The sequence below is a fragment of the Gopherus evgoodei genome, chromosome 1, assembly GCF_007399415.2.
Source record: "Gopherus evgoodei ecotype Sinaloan lineage chromosome 1, rGopEvg1_v1.p, whole genome shotgun sequence".
Classification (NCBI taxonomy): domain Eukaryota; kingdom Metazoa; phylum Chordata; order Testudines; family Testudinidae; genus Gopherus; species Gopherus evgoodei.
The window spans coordinates 108,377,988-108,401,700 of record NC_044322.1 but is presented as its reverse complement, the minus strand read 5'-3'; the positions used below and the strand labels follow the sequence as shown (position 1 = coordinate 108,401,700).

At 43.0% G+C, this 23,713-nt stretch overlaps 1 protein-coding gene across 5 annotated transcripts in view; it reads right to left on the bottom strand.

Annotated features, from left to right (window-relative positions):
• Nucleotides 1–413: 413 nt before the first annotated feature.
• Nucleotides 414–23,713, bottom strand: part of ARHGEF7 (Rho guanine nucleotide exchange factor 7) — a 220,589-nt gene continuing 197,289 nt past the window's right edge. For all 5 annotated transcript variants that reach the window (XM_030568714.1, XM_030568751.1, XM_030568722.1 and 2 more), the window contains 3 exons: nt 14,826–14,925; nt 14,177–14,231; nt 414–3,798 (listed from right to left, as the gene is read on the bottom strand). In XM_030568714.1, the coding sequence (XP_030424574.1) occupies nt 3,676–3,798; nt 14,177–14,231; nt 14,826–14,925 (278 nt within the window). In that variant the 3' untranslated portion in view covers nt 414–3,675. The remainder of the gene's footprint in view (nt 3,799–14,176; nt 14,232–14,825; nt 14,926–23,713) is intronic.

The window sequence follows — 23,713 nt, the reverse complement described above, 5'->3', positions numbered from 1 at the left end:
CTTCAGGATCCCATCTCTATCCTTCCTGTGTTTTCTATTTAGCCCTATGGTAACAAGCACCTCGTTAATCCCTTCTATGCCTACCTTAGGTCCCAATACTGCAAACATACAGGACTAACTTTACTCATGTAAGTAGTCCAATTTGAATTAATCCATGGAGTCCCATAAATTAAACATGTAACAGATTGAGGCCTTTGTGTAAGGTTTTGTATATTAAAATCATACATCACACACTAGATGAAATTTAACTCTTCATGGTGTAGGTGGAAAATATCATTGTTTAATTACAACAAAGTGATATAAAAATTGTAGTAGTCAGTATCAGGACATTATCCGTGATCTAGACTATGGTTGAATTTCTCCACAATTATTGTAAATGTATACCCTAGATTCCTTAAATGATTGGCATAAAGAAGGTTTATACAAAGGCAGTCAGTTGTTTAATTTTTAAGATGTCATGATATGGTGAAACAAACAAGCACATACACCATTTTAAGTACATAGTAATGTTATGTTACATTTTTGAACAGTTTAGAACTGAAAGTGCTTCACATCTATAGGATAAGAAATGGCTTCACTTCCTCATCCCTAAATGATGAGAGCAAAGAAACAACCCTTTAATAAGTTAAATAACAGTGCCCCATTTATCCATGCGTATGTTCCCAACAATTCAGAAGGTCACACAGTGAAATTTACAATCTTTATACAGTATAACAAATTTTAGAAAAAAAGAAGTTATCTAGACATTTCTTGGTTCCCAAAACCCTGATCTTGCTCTCTGTTGTAGAGCTAAGGACAAAATGTAACATACTGTATTAGCCTTTTGTTCTTCTTGTTTTTTAATACCAATTTTCTCATCCCAATTCATCAAAGGCATATTCAGTAAGATACCAGTATGGGGGTACTGTTAAAGTAAAAATCATCATTAGAGCTCACACGTACTGTCAGCAAATTTACACAGCAATGCTACTCTTTACAATACAATATAAAATAAGATCATGTTATGATGGAAGTTGTTCCTGAGTTAAAATTTGCTAGATACCGCTAGATTAAATGTATTCCTTTGTCCTTCCTCTGGAATGTCTTTTCACGGATACTCAACAGAAAATTAAAATTCATACTAAAATAACAGCTGAGTAAGTCACTTGGATTTCAATGCCTGAACTTTACAACTTCGGCATACCTGAAAAAAACTCAAATCGCATTGCTATTCCCAAATCTAAATTCAGGAAAAACCATGATGAATCTGTGATGTTTAGCATCATTTAGCTTACTCTTTTTTAAGTATTGATATAAATTCTGCTCAACAAAAAAGACTAATTAAATATATCAGCCCAACATTTTGGTTTGAATATAGCAACAGGAAATAACTTCAAGATTAGACATTGTAATTAGTAGTGAGCCTTTGGAAAGATATCTAAAAATCTCTCACACACCCAAATGCTTTAACTTTTTCTCAATCTGTTCCTTTAAGAATATGGGACAGGGGACCAATTTTCAAATGTGAGCACATGGAATTAAGTACCTAAAAATATATTTAGATGTCTAAAATGGTCACTTGGGAGCTACATGTCCATTTAGATCCCTAACATTAGGTTCCCAAGCTATTAATTTAATCCCTTGTATTGTTAAGTGATGATATTTTTAACCTATTGTTAAAAGAATCTCCATCCATTTTTCTCGGCCAAGCAATTTGAAAATTCACTTTTCAACAGAATTAATTGAAAACTGTATAAGAAAAATGAAGTTTGTAGATCAAATGGACTTTTCAGAGCGAACTCTAACAGTCATCTTGCTAAAATAGGACATAAAAGAGCATGAGCCCTATGAAAAATTGTGAGAAATACCATCCATTCTACTTTTAAAATGGTTTATCAGATAAAAATATTAATGAGTAATAAACGTAAACAAGAAACCCATTAATTCTATTTGTCTTCGTTTGGGCTCTGCTTCCACAAAGACCTTAAGCGTCTACGTCAGTTTGAAGTCAGTGGGACTTAAGTCCAAGCTTAAAGTTCAGCACATGCTTAAGTGCTTTGCTGAATCAGGCTACAACAAGTACCACTGAAGTCATGGAACAACTTGAGTAAAGGTTCAGGCCTTTTTCACAACAATGATAAAGCCATTGCTTGAATCTGATGTACAGGTGGTTACGCTATACCTCCATTTCGGGCTGCTGTCCGCTGGAAAAAACAAACAGAGAGAGTTGGAACACATCACTTGAGAGGAGGATACACCTCTCTCCTCTAATTTGATGACTAAAGCAGAGCAGAAATTTGTGTCTCCTAGTGCTTGATCCAAAGCTTATTGAAGTCAGTAGGAATCTTACTATTAACTTCAATGACCTTTGAATAAGATCCTTAAAGAGGGCACCAGCTGCAGTTCTGTAGTGTCTTCTATTCTAAATCTAGGAAGACACTGCAGTTATTGCCGTTATAAAACCTATGGGCTGAATGTTTTTAGTGGTGCCCACTGGATGCATTGCCGAGCTTCAAAACACACTTATTAGTATAACAGATGCCACAAAAAGGCCAATTGTAAATACAAACCTTATTTCTAAATTTTATTTTGTTTATTCATGCTGTGATGGAAACAATATTGTTTTACATGTGAAAAGAGAAGGGGATGGGGACCGATAGACTATTCTTCCACTGAGGGTTTTCAGGATAAAAACATCCTGCCTACTAAAGGACGAAAAGAATTAGGCTGGCCTAACCTGAGTGGCCTATTTAATTTGTTTGAGTATTGTGACCATAAAATAAATAGCATTTTTATTCACAAAATTGAGATTAGGATTTTTTTTTTTGAAATTATCAGCCAGTGTAAATTAAAGTACATGCACAACAATAGAAAATGTAGTACATAAACACCTAAAAATCAGTCATAAAAAAGCAAGCAAGCACATCAGTCTTTAATTGGCCAAAATAGTGTTGTATATTAGTGCTTCAAACGAGTGTAAATAAATATGTCATGGGGCCATTAGAATGAAACAAAAAATGGTGTCAATCCACAATTTATTGTATCTTTTTTTGATTTAATACTGAAAAGCATTTAAAACTGTGTTTAAATGTTTGCACAGACATAAATAATGTTAATTAAATGATTTAAATACATTGGTCAATAAGAAAAAATAGGTTTTGTAGATTTGTGCATGTGATATGAGTAGGGTAATTTGAAACAAACCTACAAATGATCCAAACACAGCATCAAAGAACTCTGATCTTTCTGAGGTGAGAGTGTACTGTTATTTCTAAAACTTGTGACAATTATAATAATGGGGAGAAAGTACAGTATAACATTGTATCAGCCCTGATACATCAATCACGTATGCATTCAAAATTACAGATATTTACAAGAAAAATATATATATTTAATTAATAAGCCACTGAAAAACATGGACTTCTAGTCAGCTGCTGCACGTTCTGCAAAATGAGGTAATTTAGATGAAAACAAAATTTAGTTTTGTAAAGTTCAGGATCCATGGTCTCCACACTTATAGATTGCTTCAGTTGAAAGGTTTGACTTGTTTGTATACGCTACAAGCAAAAAAAATCACTAGATCCAGTTAAATCCTGCTTTGTAGTGCTCTTGAAGCAACACTGACTAGTCAGAAGGTTCCCAGCATGATCTGACAACTGGTCTTTCAATAGAAAGAAACAAACAATGGTAAATTAGTTATAAATTGGTTTCATCCCAAGAAGGATCATTCATATTCTTTAACACTTTCCTAACAAGCTTTTCCAGGTCCTTGCGAGCTCTTTGCTCTTCTTCTAAAGATTTCTTCATCTTTTTGTTATCCTGTTAAACAGAGGACAAATAGTTTATGGTAACTTTTTTCAACAGCAAACTGATCTTTCCTCACCAAAATGCATGCTGCTAATTGACAGGCAGTGAGGGCTCTTTTAAATAAAAGTCTGTTATAGATTTTGCTGCCTGACGCAGCTATTTTGTGTTATACTTATTCAATATTCAAAAGTTACTTACACAATTACTTGGTACAGTGAAGCAGAAATGCCTAATGAAAACTAAAATGCTTCTCTCTCTCATACATAGTTATTATTGGAAACAAGTCACAAATGGAAAATAGTTTTCAAGTCCCTTGTGAGAGTTTAAGCACATCAATAACTACTATGGAATATATTTGTAATAAAATAGAAAGAGAATGAAATAAAAAAAAGTTAGAATGAAAAAACGTGTAAGAACCAATTCTGCCTTCTGGTATTTCAAAACTTCTTTACTCTGAACTCTACACACTGAAATAAGTCTCACAAACCTAAAACACTACTGCAGAGCTCACACAAGCTTTAATTTGCTTTACTGGGAAATCTAAATTGCTTTATTGGTCAGGACATTGACATTAACTATTATTCTTTCTGACACGTGCTCTGTGACTTCACCTCCAGCTAGACAACCACCAGTCAAACAAAGAGGACTGAGGTATTATCTGAAAGACAGCTCCTCTAATTGCAGTTTCACCACTTGATTGAGAGTCCAAGCCCCAGCATTTTGCTCTGTGTTTGAAACTTCAACCCCATAACCTTTGGGGCCATAAGTAAGGGTGCTACCAACTGAATGATACTAATGCTTACATCAGGGGTCGGCAACCTCTGGCACGTGGCTCGCCAGGGTAAGTACCCTGCCTGGCCAGTCCAGTTTGTTTACCTGCCGTGTCAGCAGGTTCGGCTGATCGTGGCTCCCACTGGCCGCGGTTCGCCTTTCCAGGCCAATGGGGGAGGCAGGAAGTGCTGCAGGCTGAGGGATGTGCTGGGTGCGGCTTCCTCCCACCCCCATTGGCCTGGAACGGCGAACCGTAGCCAGTGGGAGCCGCGATCGGCTGAACCTGCGGATGCAGCAGGTAAACAAACTGGCTCGGCCCGCCAGGGTGCTTACCCTGGTGAGCCATGTGCCAGAGGTTGCCGGCTCCTGGCTTACATCATTCAATCCAGTGGAGACTAATATTGGTAGGGGCTGGAAGGAAGCAATCAGAGGATACAACATGGATTCCATTAAAGCCCCCAAGAACGAGGTTGTGTGTCTGCTGTTTGTCAGCAATCAGATTTGCAATGTGGACATTTCACTGTACTCTCAGAATCTATCAGATGATTATATAGTGGCAGTGAGCTGTAACTGCTTTTTTCCCCCCCATCTGCATCAGGTTGGGAGTGAAATCTTTTCTCTCAGACAAAGACCACACTTCTATCTTTTGTCACGTCAATATTGGACTATAAGTAGTATGCTCTACTTGATGCTATGATCTGAAATAGCTTAGAAACCGAAGTGGTGTACCTCACCATGAGTACATGAAACCAGTGGTCTGGAATCCAGATGTGGATTTCCAGATGAAGTTTAAATTCTTGATTCCTACCTAGTATAAAGCCCTGGGACTTGCCTAGCTTAGAGATCACCCCTCTCCCTATATGATACTGCCACAGTAGGGGCCTTCAAGGGAACTCTCAAGGTGTGTGAGACAGGAAAACATTAGCAGGGTGTTCTCCATGTGGGCCCCTTGACTTTGGAATTCACTCCCCCATTACTCAGAAATAGACCAGATTTGTTGACCATTAGACTACCTGAAAAGTCCATCTATTTGGAGAGGCCTTGGGTATGGAGGTGACAGCAGGTGAGGATGCAGATTTTTATCTAGGGCCATTGAGAGTTCTGCAGGAGTTAACGTGAGGCATTCTTGTTTTGTGGACCTGCTGCTTTGGTGCAGAGAAATGCTGCTAGTTTACTTTTGATGTTTTGTCTTAATTTAATTGTATTTTGAATGGTCCATCAAAGGTACCTAGAGCCTGGGATAGGCATTCTTTATATGCTGAAATCAACAGAACCCCCCCCAAACATTTTATTTTACACAGCAATTGTGATATTTATGGAGACATATGGTATGTGATTATTTCATTTGTTCTGGAACAAAAATTTTGACAGAGACAGAGAATACAGATTCATATTTATATGTATATAATTGAATCAGCTAGGTTAAAAACCTGTTTGGTTGTACACCGGAAGGGAGATTTCATCTAATAGTCTCTAGCACTGGAAGCGAAGATCACTTAACAACTTTACATATAGGGAAAAGGGGCTAATTTAATGGCTTTTTACCCACCTGCACATTAAGGAATGCAGAAGTGCAGCAGCAGAGAACAACAGTTGGGACTTCTCAAATAGAACTGATTCTGTGTGTTGGTTACATTTTTAACAGCTCCAGTGAAAATGTGTCTTGACTAGGAAACCAGATAAATTGCACTGGGCCCTCCTAGGAAGTGGTAGCAGAAGGGCAACTATGGCTTTAAGTAAGTGCACAGGTCTGACATAGACAGTTCTATCCATTAGATTTTAGTAAAGATAGCTTGACAGTATTTGATTCTTGAGAATGCCCAGAAAATGATAAGCATATACTTGCAATACTTTTTTTATACATCTATCTTCCTTTAGGTAGGCACAGCCAATCAAGATTTTTTAAGAAAAGACAGTTACTCACCTTTGTAACTGTTGTCCTTCGAGATGTGTTGCTCATATCCATGCCAGTTAGGTGTGCGTGTGCTGCGTGCACGTTCGTCAGAGATTTTTACCCTAGCAACACTCGGAGGGCCGGCAGGCGCCCCCTGTAGTGGCGCCGCCATGGCGCTCGATATATACCCCTGCCGGCCCATCCGCTCCTCAGTTCCTTCTTGCCGGCTACTCCGACAGTGGGGAAGGAGGGCGGGTGTGGAATAATATGAGCAACACATCTGGAAGAACAACAGTTACAAAGGTGAGTAACTGTCTTTTCTTCTTTGAGTGCTTGCTCATATTGATTCCAATTAGGTGATTCCCAAGCCTTACCTAGGCGGTGGGGTCGGAGCGAGACATTGCGGAATGTAAAACCACTGAGCCGAAGGCGGCATCATCTCTAGACTGTTGGACCAATGCACAGTGTGATGCAAAGGTGTGGATGGAAGACCAGGTGGCTGCGTGGCAGATTTCCTGTATGGGAACATGGGCCAAAAATGCGGCAGATGAGGCTTGGGCCCGAGTAGAATGGGCGGTAAGATGGCCAGTCGGAACGTGAGCCAAGTCATAGCATGCCCGAATACAGGATGTCACCCAAGAATCAATCCGCTGGGAAGAGATTGCCATGCCCTTCATACGTTCTGCCACTGCTACAAATAGCTGAGGTGAACGTCGGAAGGGTTTGGTCCTCTCGATGTAAAACACGAGAGCCCTGTGGACATCTAAAGTATGCAGCTGTTGTTCCCGTCGCGATGAGTGCGGTTTTGGAAAAAAGACTGGCAGGAAGATGTCCTGATTGACATGAAAGGAGAAGACAACCTTAGGGAGGAACGCCAGGTGCGGTCGCAGCTGTACCTTGTCCTTATGGAACACCGTATATAGAGGATCCACAGTCAAAGCTCCAAGTTCCGAGACTCATCCAGCCAAGGTGACAGCGACTAGGAATGCTGTCTTCCAGGACAGGTACAGCAGAGAGCATGTGGCTAAAGGCTCAAAGGGGGGCCCCTTGAGCCTGGTCAAGACAAGGTTCAGGTCCCAGGTAGGGGCTGGTTGTCTGACCTGGGCATAGAGTCGCTCCAAGCCCTTGAGGAATCTGGAAACTACAGGATGGGAAAAGATGGAACTGCCAGCCTCCCCAGGATGGAAGATGGAAATAGCTGCAAGGTGCACTCTTAGCGAAGAGATCGCTAGACCTTGCTCTTTGAGAGACCATAAATAGTCAAGATGGTGGGGACTGATATAGACTGTGGAAAAAGGTCCTGCTGAGCGCACCAGTGACAGAAGCGCTTCCATTTTGCAAGGTATGTTGATTGTGTGGAGGGCTTTCTGCTTCCCAGCAGCACTTGTTGCACTGCGGCGGAACAACGCAGCTCCGATTGGCTTAACCAGCCAGCAGCCATGCAGTCAGATGAAGGGTCTGCAGGTCCGGGTGGTGTAGCCTGCCGAAGTCCTGCGTGATCAGGTCCGGGCAGAGAGGCAGGGGAATCGGATCTGACAGAGACAGGTCGAGCAGCATGATGTACCAATGCTGCCTCGGCCAAGCCGGAGTGATCAGGATAAGGCGGGCTTTGTCCCTGTGCATCTTGAGCACAACTCGGTGGACGAGAGGAAACGGTGGGAAGGCATAACAGAAGTGGCCCGTCCATGGAAGGAGGAACGCGTCCGACAGGGAGCCCAGGGAGCGACCTTGTAGGGAGCAGAACACCTGGCATTTCCTGTTCTCCCTGGAGGCTAAGAGGTCTATTTGAGGAAAGCCCCACCTCCGGAAAACTGAATGGAGAATGTCCGGATGGATGGATCACTCGTGCATCAGGAAGGACCTGCTCAGATGATCTGCAATTGTGTTCCGGACTCCTGGGAGGAAGGAGGCCACAAGGTCTATGGAGCGGGCTATGCAGAAGTCCTACAGTTGGATTGCTTCCTGACACAAGGGGGAGGACCGCACCCCCCCCTTTGTTTATATAATACATGGCCATTGTGTTGTCGGTGAAGATTGCAACACAACGGCCCTGTAGATGGCGCTGAAATGCTTGGCACGCCAGCCGGACCGCTCTCAACTCCCGGACGTTGATGTGTAGTGTCAACTCCTGGGACGACCAAAGACCTTGGTTGCGCAGGCTCCTGAGGTGAGCGCCCCAGCCCAGGGAGGATGCGTCCGTTGTTAGGGACAGGGAGGGCTGGGGAGGATGGAACGGTCATCCTGCACACACCCAGGAGGACGTTCGCCACCAGTCGAGGGAGCAGAGAACGCTTGGTGGAATTGTCAGAATGAGGTCTATGGCATCTCTGTGCGGCCGACAGACAGAGGCAAGCCAGATTTGGAGAGGACACATTCGCAGTCTGGTGTGTTTTGTGACGAATGTGCACGCAGCCATGTGACCGAGGAGACCAAGGCAAGTGCGGGCAGAGGTTGTTGGAAAACGCTGAAGACCTTGGACAAGTGAGACTATGGCCTGAAACCGATGGAGGGATAAACTGGCCGTTGCAAGGTTGGAGTCCAGCATTGCCCCGATAAACTCTATCCTCTGCGTAGGCACCAGAGTGGACTTGTCTAAGTTGATGATCAGGCCTAGACGCAGAAAGAGGTCCTTGATAATGGCCACATGGCTGATGACTTGCGCCTTGGAGGCCCCTCGGATAAGCCAGTCGTTGAGGTAAGGGAAGACATGTATCCGACGACGGCGTAGAGAAGCAGTGACAACCGCCATACACTTCGTAAAGACGCGAGGGGCCGAGGAGAGGCCAAAGGGGAGGACAGTAAACTGGTAATGTCGATGGTTTACCACAAAGTGCAGATACCTCCTGTAAGGGGGATAAATTGCTATGTGGAAATATGCATCCTGCATATCGAGAGTGGAGTACCAATCTCTGGGATCCAGGGAAGGAATAATGGTTCCCAGGGACAACATGCGGAACTTGAACTTTTTGATGAATCTGTTCAGTCCTCGCAGGTCTAGGATAGGCTGGAGGCCCCCTTTCGCCTTGGGAATGAAGAAATAAAGGGAATAAAACCCCCTGCCCCTTAACTCCGCCAGAACCTCCTCTATAGCTCCGATTGAGAGGAGCTTGTGGACCTCCTGGATGAGGAGTTGCTCGTGAGAGGGGTCCTTGAAGAGGGATGAGGGGGGGTAGGAGGGAGGGGGTGAAACAAACTGAAGATGGTATCCAAGCTCCACCGTGCACAGGACCCAACGATCTGACGTCAACTGGGACCATGCCGGAAGGAACGGGGAAAGGCGGTTGTAGAACTGAAAGGGATCCGGGGAGGCAACTGGTACACTGCTCTCAGGCGCACCCTCAAAAGTTTGGTTTGGGTCCCGGCGCTGGTTTGGAGGGACCGGAATTGTTGTCCTCTTAAGGTCCAGACTGACGTCTGTGATTAGTGCGACCTCGTCTCCTGGCAAAGTTTTGCCGTGGCTGAGGCGGGGAGTAAGTGCGCTGCGGTTGGGAGCGGAAGGACCGTCTTTGAGTCTGGGGGGTATGCATTCCCAACGAACGCATAATCACTCTATTGTCCTTGAGGCTCTGCAGTCTGGGGTCCGTCTTTTGTGAAAACAACCCTTGACCATCAAAAGGCAAGTCTTGCACCATATGTTGCAATTCAGGTGGCAGGCCGGACACTTGCAACCATGATATACGGTGCATGGCTATGCCAGAAGCGACTGTTCTGGCTGCCGAATCGGCAGCATCTAACGAGGCTTGTAAGGAGGTCCTCGCAACCCTCTTTCCCTCCTCCAGGAATGCTACAAATTCCTGGCGGGAATCTTGTGGAACCAACTCCGCAAACTTCCTGACAGCCTCCCAGGTATTGTAACTGTATCTGCCGAGGAGGGCCTGTTGGTTCGCTATGCGGAGCTGGAGACCTCCCGCAGAATAGATCTTTCGCCCCAACAAATCCATACGCCGGGCCTCCCTAGATTTAGGCGCGGGGGCTTGTTGGCCGTGACACTCCCATTCGTTGACGGACTGTACCACCAAGGAACAGGGAGCGAGGTGCACATAGAAGTACTCATACCCCTTGGAAGGCACCATGTACTTCCGTTCGACCCCCTTGGCTGTGGGTGGGATGGAAGCCGGGGACTGCCAGATGGTGTGATGAATGGGAGAGCCACTCTGGTAGGTGTCTCTGCGGACAAGATGCTAATCACCGGGTCCTCCACCTCTGGAACCTCCTTTACCGGCAAGTTGATATTCTGGACGACACGCCGCAGAAGGTCCTGGTGTGACCGGAGGTCAATCGGAGGTGGTCCCGATGATGATGTCCCCGCTACCGCCTCATCCGGGGAAGAGGAGGATGACAGCCCTAGGACGAGTGGGTCCTGCACTGATGCCTGATCCGGGGGCACCTCCGTCTCCGGAAGGTCATGCAGTTCCGGTGCGTGCGCACTGGTTTCCTCTGTGTCAGCGGGGAGAGGCTGGCTGACGGTGGCCTCGGGCACGCGGTGCTCTGAGTGTCCTGAGCGTGATGGGCCAGTCGGTTCGCCTTGGCTTGATGATAAGCCCAAGGTGTCCAAAAGGACCACTGATGAGGTCCGTGGTCCTGGCCATGGGCATGCGCATCCGAGTCCCCATAGGAGGCACTGTCCGCATGGGAGGAGACGGAGGGATGACGCGAGGGCCACAGAGGAGCCGAAGACCCTTGGACCAGGTCTCTGTGTCCATTGGACTCCTGTCTGCACGGTACCGGTGAACGGTACCAAGAGTCGTAGCAGTGCTGGGAGCAGGACCGGGACCTGAGACCAGCGCAGTGCCAGGAGGTCGACCGGTGCCTCGCATCACCGTGCCGAGATCGGCTGCGAAAGGTACGGCGGTGCCAGGATCTAGACCGGTGCCGAGAGTACTGTGATGGAGACCGGGATCTCGAGCGGTGCCGTGAGTACGACTGGTACTGGGATGGAGAGTGGTACCGGGATTGCGAGCAGCGCCGAGAGCGAGAGCGATGGCGGGACCGAGAGCGTCCACAGGACCTGGATCGAGATTGGTGGCGTTGCGCGGTGTCCGGCGAAGATGGCCTCATCGTGGCGGGCTTGCCCAGTGACTGAACAGCCTGCACCGGCAGTGCCGGGGGTTGGGGCAGCTTGGGCTCCGTCAGAGCAATTAGCTCCTGAGCCATGGAGAAAGTCTCCGGCATCGAAGGCACGACAAGCTCGACCACAGCGTGCGCTGGGGAGCTGGTAGGCACCGGACTCGATGGTTCCTGAGAGACCGGAATCAACGGTGCGGAGGCAAGCGGTGCTGCAGCAGTTGACGGCGCCGGGCGGCCCGCTTTAGATGTACGCTCCGACTGCGGCATAGATACAGGTGCTGCAGGAGCCTTGTGCCTCTTGCTCCTCGGGGAGAGGGATCAGTGTCTGCCAAAGGGTTGAGCCAGTGAAGGCTGGTGCCGAGAAGTCTTCACTGGAACCATGCGTTCTGGTGCGGCGGAAGCACTCGTCCCCGGCGCTGGAGTTGGTGCCGAGAATGGAGGAGTTAGAGCTGCCTCCATCAAGAGTTGCTTGAGGCGAATGTCCCGCTCTTTCTTCGTTCGGGGCTTGAATGCCTTGCAGATTCGGCACGTGTCCGCAAAGTGGGACTCTCTCAGGCACTTTAAACAGGAGTCATGTGGATCTCCTGTGGGCATCGGCCGATGACAGGCCGTGCAAGGTTTGAAGCCCGGTGAACCGGGCATGGGCCCCGGTACTGGGGGAGGAGAAGGGGCTAGCCCCCGACCCTCTAACTATTTACACAACTACTATAAAACTACTACTAATAAAAAAGGTTAACTAGAACTATGGAGAAACTAACTACGTACACACTAACTATATAAACGAGCGAAGAGCTAGGGAGGTGGAGAACAGCTAAGCCGAGCTCCACTGTTCCAATGACCGACACGGGCGGTAAGAAGGAACTGAGGAGCGGATGGGCCGGCGGGGGTATATATCGAGCGCCATGGCGGTGCCACTACAGGGGGCGCCTGCCGGCTCTCTGAGTGTTGCTAGGGTAAAAATCTCCGACAAATGTGCACGCAACGCGCGTACACCTAACTGGAATGGATATGAGCAAGCACTCGAAGAAGAACCCAGAGATTCTATGGTTACCCCAAACGATAAAAGACCTTGTAACCTTGAAAGTGTGGGCTGACTTGTAAGTTACAGAGCGGAGGATTGGAATAGCCCAAGGACCATGGCAGGTACACCACAGATATAAATACATCTACATGAACATTTTTTCCAGTAATACAATCAAGATCAGTGCTCACCTGGGTTATCTGCTATATAAGGAATGTGTACACAATTAAAAGCCTTGTTTCAGCAAAGGACTAAAGCAAGTGAGTAGTCTGCTTAAGCTATGGATATTATTTAGTACTCAGACTATGGAAGCCAGTTGGGGCCCCAATCACAGATCAGGGCCTCCCTGGGTCTGAACAGACTTTATTCTGTACCAGCCTTTCCCTGTTATTAAGCTTCCATATGCTTCTTACCTGTAGGTGAAGCACTGAAAATGTGGACCCGCACTGAAAGAAAGCACCTGCAAGTATACCTGGGTGAAATCTTATGTCTGAAACTTTCTTTTTTTATTATTATTTTTTTTGCCATAAAAACTGCAGATTCAGATCAATCAAAACATTTTGCGAATTCGTGTTCAATTTGCCAAATTTGAGGGGTAGAAACCTTCCCCAAAAATTCTGGGGAAAAAAAAATTTCCTTTTGACATTTACTAAATGAAACATTTTCATTCTCAATGGTTTTTTGTTAAGAAATTTAAATCAATTTTATTTTTAAAAGGTTTAAAGTCTAATAAAGAAACCAACCATTTTGTTTCAGGTCAAATTAAGTATTTTGTTTAACCTGAATTTTTTTCAACTGTTTGGATCACTGAAAATTTTGAAAAATTTTAGGTTTTGGGTTGACCCAAAGCTAATTTTAATTTTCTTTTCATTTTTTTGAATGGCCAGCAAACAAACAAATAAAAATCAGTTATTTAGACAGCTCTAGTTGCAAGTTCCATGCTAGTTTCTCAAGCGGAATTCTGCAAGATGTTTCACCTATGGGATAAAATAATATCTGAGCTAACTTGTGGCATGAATGACTTTTGAATAGCGGTCACATGACAGTAAGTGAGGGAAAGGAAAGGAAAACGGCTCTTCATCTCCTGAAATGAGAAGATATAAGAATTGATCAAAAGGAGGTGCTCAAGTACTGGGGGGGACTGGAGAAGGGATAAAGGCCTAAATAGAATCAGACATATTTAAATCACTGGGGTTATTATAGTCTGAGTACCAGTATCTTTGGGTTTTTTTTCTATTTTTCAGTTGGTAAACTTTTATAGTATTTTAAATTTCTGCCCAATATGTCACAAATTGCTGCAGTTTGAAAACAGGGCACGTTTCACTCAGTCAACTCACGGAGATAATATACCTAACTCCTTTCTCCTGGGTTTATGTTTTTGTTTTGCATTATCTTCCCTCAGTTTCTAAACTAAATTTTTTTTTAATTCAACTGCGATAGACCTCCTTTTTTGGACTAAAAGCTGAAGATTCTGAATCAAGTCCTAACCCTGCTACTGAAAAAAACCTTAATCCTACTAACTTTAATAATTATTTAAATTATTTAAATTATTATCAGCTGCAACTACAACATACAATCTGCACCCTCCCTCACCATCCATAAGTGTTGATAAAACATAGTATGCATTATTTACCAACCTGTCTTAATTCCTGTACTTCATCCTTTAATGCATATACTGTGTCAACAAGGCTTCTAAAATAGAAGATTAAGATCTACTACAATCATTTCATAAAGTGTAAATGGATTAACAGATGTATATATTATTAAAAGGCATTAAGTACCATGCAATAAAATTCAACACATGAAAAATGAAAAAACATGAAGCAAAAGACCCAGATAGCTCCTAATACTTCCCCAACCCCTGCGTAATGTTATACAGTCTTATTAAGACATAAACCAGCCAGGAAAACTTCTTAGAAAAAGGACCTGTCATCGTATTTGTAACATCTAGCATAACTGTTGTAATTTTATTTGTGTCTAAAACACCATGCATGCCTAGTAAATTAAGTTATATACACTGTAAAATAAATAATATATATAGTTAGAAAGAAGCCTGCAAGTCGACACTAAAGGAAAGACTATGTCATTCAGCAACACAATTGATCGATTTTCAGCTGGTAGTGTAAGCTATGAATAACCAGCAAAAAAACCTCCACTATATCACTATTGCTGTTAAACCTACTGCTACAGAATAAACAGAAATACAACTTCACAGCCAAGTATATCACACAAATTACTTTTGTGCAAGTGTGAAATTTCCTCTTTTAAATTTAGACATTTTCTTACTTTTCTTCGATCACAGTCTGACCATTGCTTTTTGTTTCTTCTACAATAATTTTCTCTTCCTCTGGAAGCAGCACTTGGGGAGCAGACTCTTTACGGGAACCTATTACAAAAAAAAAATTACAAAATGAATAACATGCAAACACTGCAGAGGACTTTCAAGAGATTATTGTTTCATCTCTATAACGCATGACACTCTTTTATGAACCAAGTATTTGCTTTAAATTGTTTTTCTCATGAACACACAGCTATTGACTTATATCCTTTACTTCCTTAACAATGTTTTTCTGTAGACTCGGAATTTTTTTTCTTTTTATTTTAAATCTGACTTTTTTTTTTCATTTTTGTTGGTGGTGGAATTCCCCAGTGTCGTCAGTGGTGATGCAGTCCAGAGATCAAGGCATAGAAAAAGATCTGTCTCTGAATTTGTAAGACTCATATGGATTCACTGCAGTGAGGTAAATAAGAGTTTTATGTGTGTATATAAACAAACTGCAGTCAAGCCTTTAGGACTATTTCTGAACGTTTTTACATCAGTATAAATCCAGAGTAACTCCAGCAAAGTCAATAGCTACACCAGTGAGAAGCAGTGAAAGTGAGATCAAATGTTGAAACTGCAGTTTCAGGGCACAAATGAAATCAATCACCTAAGAGTGGGAGTAGCAAGAAAAAATAAAAAGAGTTGAATTTTTCTTTTCAGAAAGCAAGCTATTCTTTATACATCTGAGAATTTTACAAATAACATCATTTATATATAAATAAATAAAAGATGGTACTTTTTAAACTCATATAAATTACCAAATTACATTATTAAAATCATTATACAAAGTACACAGTTAAAAAAAATATAAAAACTGTTAACTATAAGGGAAAAAATGATTTCACAACAATCTCAAAACACATCTCCTCCAGCACCATTTTGCAATGAACATTTTTATTATCATTCCAAAATGATGCATCTCTAAGATAATTAGTGTAAATTGTGAAACAGGTGGCTCTGAACAGATACTGTGATGCTTTGAAGGCATGTGTCTTTCATGAATCAAACTGTTCTAGAAATGATAGTTAATTAGGCTGCAACAAGTTACTAGCATTTTTCAAAAAGGTCTGTAAATAAAATGCTTCCTAAACAGTTTAGTTAAATAAAAGTTAATAAAGCTTTGGAGCTGTTGTATATTTACCCAAAATGTCAACTATGAAATTATAGACAATACCCACTCATTTACCAGTTCATTATCATGGTCTTCCTCTAACCAGGAATGTATTAATTTTAGCATGATTTCAGTTTACACCCAATAAATGTGAATTGTGGGGAGCACTTCTGTTAGTGGAAATTTGCTCATTCTTGATGACCAGCTGCTTCATGATAATGTTGTCTTTGCTTCACAGATGGTAAAAAAATACTGTAATCTCTAAACACAGGGCAAATCATGTTGAAGAACGTGAGCCCAATGAAAGACATTAATTATCAAAACACTGCAGTCATATGTTCTGAGAACAAATAAGCCAACAGGAGAAAAATAGACCCCTGCTTAGTGATACAGAAAAGCTCAAATTACTTTTCAGTAAATGAGGGCAATCAGTTAAATCAGTGGGAATAGTCCTTCGGCAGGCACTGAGGATCTAACAGTAGATTCACATCTCTATACAATAACGATCACAAGAAAAGGATCTGAGAGCAGAATCTGGTCCTAAACAACCGTAAATCCTATATAATAAAAAAGAGTCAAATACTGTTTTAAAATGAACTCATGCTGTTGTACAATGAGAAAAATCATAATTTTGCAAGGAAGAAGTGACCTGAAACATAGGCACAGCAGAGCTCTGCGTATGTGGTGAAAGAAATTTCTGTACTGACATTGTTCATCATAATTTTGACTGATTCAAAAATTATTTGTCTTGTGCTTATGAATAACTAATAAGCTGGGGAATTGCCTGAGGCAGGTCAGGCTAATTGTGATATGTCAGGCTATTGTGCAGCAATGAGGTAAAAATAATTGTAAGAGGCTAGACTAATGATCGAGCAGCATCGGAGTTTGGGTCTCAGTCAGACCTTGGCTACACTCACACTTTACAGCGCTGCAACTGGGGTGTGAAAAAACACCCCCCTGAGCGCTGCAAGATACAGCGCTGTAAAGCGTCAGTGTAATCAGGGCAGCAGCGCTGGGAGCGCAGCTCCCAGCGCTGCAAGCTACACCCGTAAGGGATGTGGTTTACATGCAGCGCTGGGAGAGCTCTCTCCCAGCGCTGCCGCTCTGACTACACTCACACTTCAAAGTGCTGCCGCGGCTGCGCTCCCGCAGCGCTGCCGGGGCAGCGCTTTGAAATTCCAAATGTAGCCATACCCTGAGTGTCAGTTTTTAGCACCCCAAGCCAGTAGGGGCAGAGGGTGGTGTTTACTTGGGAAAGAGGAATGTCTTGTATTTGTCTCCAGTGACTCCCTTTACCTAGTTGAAGGAATGAAGCATTTATCTCTAGACGGAGCTGTATCCAAGTCTCTCTGCTGGAAATAAGGATGCAGTGATATCGGGCCTTTGGAGGGGTGGGGATGGCATGGGAGAAAGACAGCTAAAACCAGAAAATGTTACAAATATAAAGCTATTTCACAAACACCATATCTAATCCATGTATAATCTACACACACAATATATATATTCATCATAGATAACCATATGTGTATATTAAAACTGAAACAGACCACATAGAAAATACCTTGTGACACTGGGGTGTAGAATGCTAAAGTAAAATTTAAATCACATTTTATAAAAAAGAAAATGTTCACATTAACAAACACTGTACACACGCACATGTATACCAGTTATGAAAAATATAAACTATTGCCATGTTACTGGTCTTTTGTGGGCCAGAGTGAATGATGATGAAGAAGTCAGAACATCAAGAGCTTCATTGTCATTCTTATTGCATTGACAAGCTTCCTAATGTTGTAATTGCTTTTTATTGTTGCCACCATGCGGCTCTCACCGCTCTGGCTTCAGATAGCTGTATTTATCTTGTTCCCATGAAAAAAAGTAATTTTGTATTTCAGCCTGTCATATTCTATTTGCACTTCACAAACACCTGCTGATAGAATATTAATAGAGGTATGAAGAAACAAAAAATTTTCAACCTGTACTAAAAACATTTTAGTAGGACTACTTATACAGTATCTGCAGAAAATACAGATTTGATGCAATAACCTACAAGAGAAAAATGCAAATCTCTATTAAACTGTTTTATTACCTTTTATTTTAAAAGAGAAACCATATTGACATTGCTACATTTACTTGTAAATTTCCATTTGAAATAAGTTTAGATTTTCTGGTTGAGATAAAACTTTGTTAATGGCGGGTGTGTGGCTAAATCCCCCAAAGGTCTTTGAAAATCTCAAAGGCCAAGACTGAATAAATCCTCAGCCCCTCTCCAGACTGTTTTCAGATGACCTCCTTGCAAGCTATGGCATAGGGGGCATGCTTATGGAGTGGGGCTGGGGGCTGGAAGGGTGTGTTGGGTGAGGCTGGGCTGAAGCATGCAGCATTGTAAAGACGCAGCAGTGCTGCACTTATATGGCGGACCCAAGAGGCCTGTTCAAATTACACCTCAGAGGCACAACAAAGAATCTCACCCCAAGTCTTTTAAACTTTAAAGACGGAATCTACAACAGCAGTAACCTGTTAGTTTCATTCTTTAAAACGTAATAATAACTGGGACCTTCCCAGCAAAAATGTTTGTATAAAACTGCATTTGTGAACAGTCCCACTGAAGTCAACAGGACTTCTCAAGTAAGTACAATTACACACTTGCACTCTGCCGGATTGGGACATTTATAAATAAAACACCTTCATGATGACATACTGGCCTAGTGTAAACTGAAAACCATTACAACGCAATATATACATAGAACAAACTCTCTGAAATCTCAAAAAGAGCTCAATCCAAACTGGTGTGGTGTAGTACAAAAATGTTAACCAAAACCCATGAGTAGTAGATAAGGGCAAAAGAGGTCATAACTGAAAAACAAACAAAAAAAAATCCCACCTTTGAAATAATTTTTAAAATTCCTAATTATTTTTAGAAGTGGGGAGGGAGGTAAGTGAAACAGATGTTGGGAAGGGTGGGGAGGTGAAGCAATCCAGCAGCAGACCACAACTGCCTGCTGACCTGAGATGAGATTACTGATATTCCAAAAAGGACAGTAGTTTCATAGTCAGATATACATCCAGACAAAGATCTACAACGTAGCCAGGTCTACGCTATTTCAGTTCTTAAAGTTCCAAAATACCAATTTAAATAAAGAAAAAAATCAATCCAAACATTATTAGGCAGCCATTGCAAAAGTGCAGGAAACTTGTAATATTACTCCTGAGGGAATTCTGCACCATAACACGTCCACAGAATTCATGCCCCGCCCCCCACTCCCAGATTTCTTTGCTTCCCCACAGAAAAATGAGTTTCTGACAGGGAAGCAAAGAGAAGCTGCAAGAGTAGTCACGCACCACTCCCTAGTTGCACAGGTACATCATTTCAGGCACCCAGAGAAGAGGTAAATCACATCAGGGCTGGGGACACCCCAGCCAGTGGCTCTTACTCTGAGCTGGAATCAGCTGCTAGTCCCAGCTGGGCTAGAGGTAGGAGAGGATGGGATTTCCTCTTCCCCTGCAAGGAGTAGCTGGGGCTCTATCAGACCCACCGCCAGAAACCTCCCCCAGCGGCAGGAAGCTCAGCATCCTCCCCTGCATCCTGCCCCCATTGCTCCTCAGCTGCAGGGGGAGGGGTCACTGTGCAGGGAGCTGCTCCCCAATCCGCACAACCCCCATGCATCTGGATGTCCCATACCCAGGCACTCCCACCAAGCCTCCCCCCGCATACCCAGAACCCCCCTATCCCTCCATACCCAAATCCCACTCCATTGAACCTCAACCCCTGCATCTGGAGCCCCCTGCACCCAGATCATCCCCCACTGAGCTCCCTGCACTCGAACTCCCACCCTGACTTGCCCCACCCCTCTGCATCACCCTGAGCCCCCACATCTAGACCCCCACACCACTGACGCCAATTAGCTGCACCCAGATCTCCATCTCACCAAGCCCCACTCCCCCAGCATCTAGACCCCCATACTGAGACCCCCACACACGCATATTCCTCCGCTGAGCACCAAAAACTTTTGCCCGGAAGCACCTGCAGAGTCCCATTGCCCCTGCACTTGGAACCTCTTCCCCTACAAACGAGCCTCTCTGCATCTAGATCCCCCCACACCTAGATCCCCCACTGAGCTGCCTGCACCCAGATTGCCCCACACAGAATCCTCTCATGCCATACCTGGATCACCCCACAATGAGCCCCTCCACACTTGTATCCTGCCTAGTTGAGCCTGCCTGTCCCACACCTGGTGTGCCTGGTACAGAGGGACACAGCCCCAGGCTGTTTCTGGGGCAGGCCCAGGCCTTGTACTGTGTCAGGGTCGGGTGCAGCCTCATCACTGAATCAGTGTCTCCGGGGTGGGTGGTGGGGAGGCTGCAGGGTGATCTCCCACCTTCATGCAGCCAGTGGCCTGTGCTCCCCACTGCCATGCTGGAACCTCTGCAATTATTTATTAACAAATAAAAATTGTATAATTTTGCATAATTTTAAAATATTGTGCATAGAATTTTTAATATTTTGGTGCAAAATGCCCTCAAGAGTATAATATAATCATGGTTATTTAAAATGTCCAAGCAAACATGTTACTGCATTCTGAACAAGTTGTATATAGCGAAGCTGCCTTTCCCTTCCTGTGAACAAATTACAATTAAGGCACATATCCTGTTGGCATGTTTTACTATTGAGATGACTGTCACAAAATAAAATTAGAGCATACCTGATGCAAAACTGTACAATTGAAAAAAAGCCCAACACTGCCTGACACAGAAAACGCAGAGTTGAAAGTTATGCCAGGGTTATGAACTCAATTCACTACATCCAAACACACACAACCTCTATCAACAAGGAGAGACACAAGCTTCTATCCAGCAGTAAGACTTCTGTTTTTCCAGGGCTGAGGATGAAGCAGCTCTGATGCTTCCTTCTAGCAATATCCTCCAAGGCACAGGTTCCACTTCTAGAATCCACAAGGTAAGAGAAGTACATCTGTACATCAGCTCATTCATGGTACTCTATGCAGTATTAAGAGACTTCAGATGCACACTCTGTTAACATGGGAAAGGAAGATATATACTTGCAGAATGCACATATGAGATTTCCTCAGTGATCAAGTGCTTTTAGTCAATACTGACTGACATCTTCTAGGCATGGATTATTCACATGGCCGGGCAGTTTCAGACACATCTGGAACATTCATCAAGCAACAGCCTATGGCCACTTATATTAAGAGACGCTAAAACATCCACATGACAAAAATGGCCAGTTGATCTCACTCTAAAACCAGCAGGACATCATGACCATTTAGCACAACTCCAAACAAAGGTAAGAATGCAGAGTGGAATTCAACGAAGTTCTCCCTGGCATCCAATGCACCTATTATTAATGCGACTGGAATGGACTACAAAAAGACACATGCAAGAACACATTGATATACGATGCAGCTCCACTGCCTTCAAAGAAGCTGCCTCGGAGATGTGTCTGACGGTTGGTTTTGAATCTGACATTAGGTACTATATGAGGGTGTCTTGATAAATGCAAACATAACAAATTATATTTTAAAAGGTAAGTGCAAGGTTGAAAATAAAAAGTAAACTTTTGTAATAACCACATATTAGGCCTTTTCCTAGACTCAGTCCTTGGACTGGATTAACTAAAATTGTTTTTAAAAAAACTATTAAGAGACAAATACTCAATATACACTATAGTTTAACAGCTGTTAATTTACAATAATGGCATAAATTGGGAGTATCATTGATGACTGGACTAAACAACTTGTACAGATTTCATTCTGTCTTTAGCTTTTCATATTTTCAATGGTAAAAAAAAAAAGTGGTGAGGGTGCAGACTTTTACACTGACCTAAATCTTTTGTAACTGTACAGTTTTCACATTAACGCCAGACATTCTTGTTTCTATATCTCTTTCTACAAGAGCTGATTTTTAATAGAATGGAAAAAAAATTCTATTCTAAGAAATTCTTTTAAAAATATCTACTAATAGAGTTGCTGGGCTTGAGTTTCAAGGTCTAGTTAATAGGGCTGTCGATTAACTGCAGTTAACTCAGCATTTAACTCAAAACAAATTTATTGCAATTAAAAAAAGTAATCACAGTTTTCATTGCACTGTTAGTACTGATTGTTGTTACCTGTCTTGAATATTCCACTATTTCACAACATCCCAGAAACATTCTACACGTTTCAGCATGATGTCTCTCTTCAGTATGCGTTACTGGTAAAGCAAATGATTGCAGTGTCCATCCAGTATCAATCAGGTGTGCCGTGACTCCAAGATAGCTGTGATTGCTCAAGGATGTACAGTGATCACCAGTCAAAGCAACAGCTAGGGCATTTTTCAGAAGCTCCAACTTTGTGGTCTTCTCGTTGTAATACAGGTCATGTATTCATGATGGAATGGCTCCTTTGGAGGGAAAGGTGTATGACTGATTGGAAGATGAAATTTGAATAACATCTTTCAGCTCTCTGTTTACAATGTTGAGTGGTCTGCAGTTCATAACTATCCACTTTGCAATAGCATTGGTTAAGCTGTTGTACTTTCAGGATCACTACAAGCCCCTGGATCAAACAAACTCTTTAAGCGTACTCTGTTATGGCTGATGGGATTCATTTGCAGTTGGTATGTTATCTGTAGCACAAGATCTGAAGGCAAGAGCATGTTTAGTATGTAGGTGGTACTGCAGACTTGAAATACTTTGATGGTATTGGAACTTAGCCCTGCAATAGCTACATATAACCATCTTTTTATGTAATCAAAAACTGGGATTAATCGAGACTAATTTTTTTAAATCTCTTGATAGCCCTACTTATCAAGCTCAGTCTAGAAATAAGTAAGTTTTTTTGCCCCCACTACTCCCATTGAAGGGCTGTTCCAGAAGTTCACTTCTCTGATGGTTAGATACTTTCATCTAACTTCAAGCATAAACTTGTTGATGGCCAGTTTATATCCATTTGTTCTTGTACAACCACTGGCCCTTAACTTAAATAGCACATCTCTCTCCCTGATGTTTATCTCTCCGATGTATTTATACAGAGTAATCATATCGCTCCTCAGCCTTCGTTTGATTAGGCTACACCAGCCAAGGTCCTTAAGTCTCCTCTTGTAAGGTAGTTTCTCCATTCCTCTGATCATCCTAGCATCCCCTCTCTGAACCTGTTCCAGTTTGAAATCATCTTTGTTAAACATGGGAGACCAGAATTGCACCCAGTATTCCAGATGAGGTCTCACCAGAGCCTGGTACAATGGTAGTAACACTTCCCTGTCTCTATTGGAAATACTTCGCCTGATGCATGCTAGGACTGAATTAGCCTTTTTCACAGCTGCATCACATTGATAGCTCATAGTCATCAACTGAAACACTCCTCTGTCACTTCGATAAGTCCCCATGACCTTTCACTTTGCACTAGGCCTGTCAATTAAAGATTAATTCACAGTATGATTAAGGCATAAATTTTTTTAATCCGTTAATTGGACTTTAGAGTCAGTGGGGGCTGAAGGCCCACTTACCTGGGCGGGGGCCGAAGGCTTGTGCCCCAAGAGGCTGAATGTAAGGGATCACAATTTTTTTCTAGTGGGTGGGGTCATGATTTTTTTCAAGTCTAACTGGGGTCACCAGCATAAAAAGTTTGAGAAACACTGCTCTAAAGTTTTACACTGTTTTGGTTTTTGAGTGCAGTTATGTTAAAAAAAACTACATTTGTAAGTTATACTTTCACGATAAAGAGCTTGCACTACGGTATT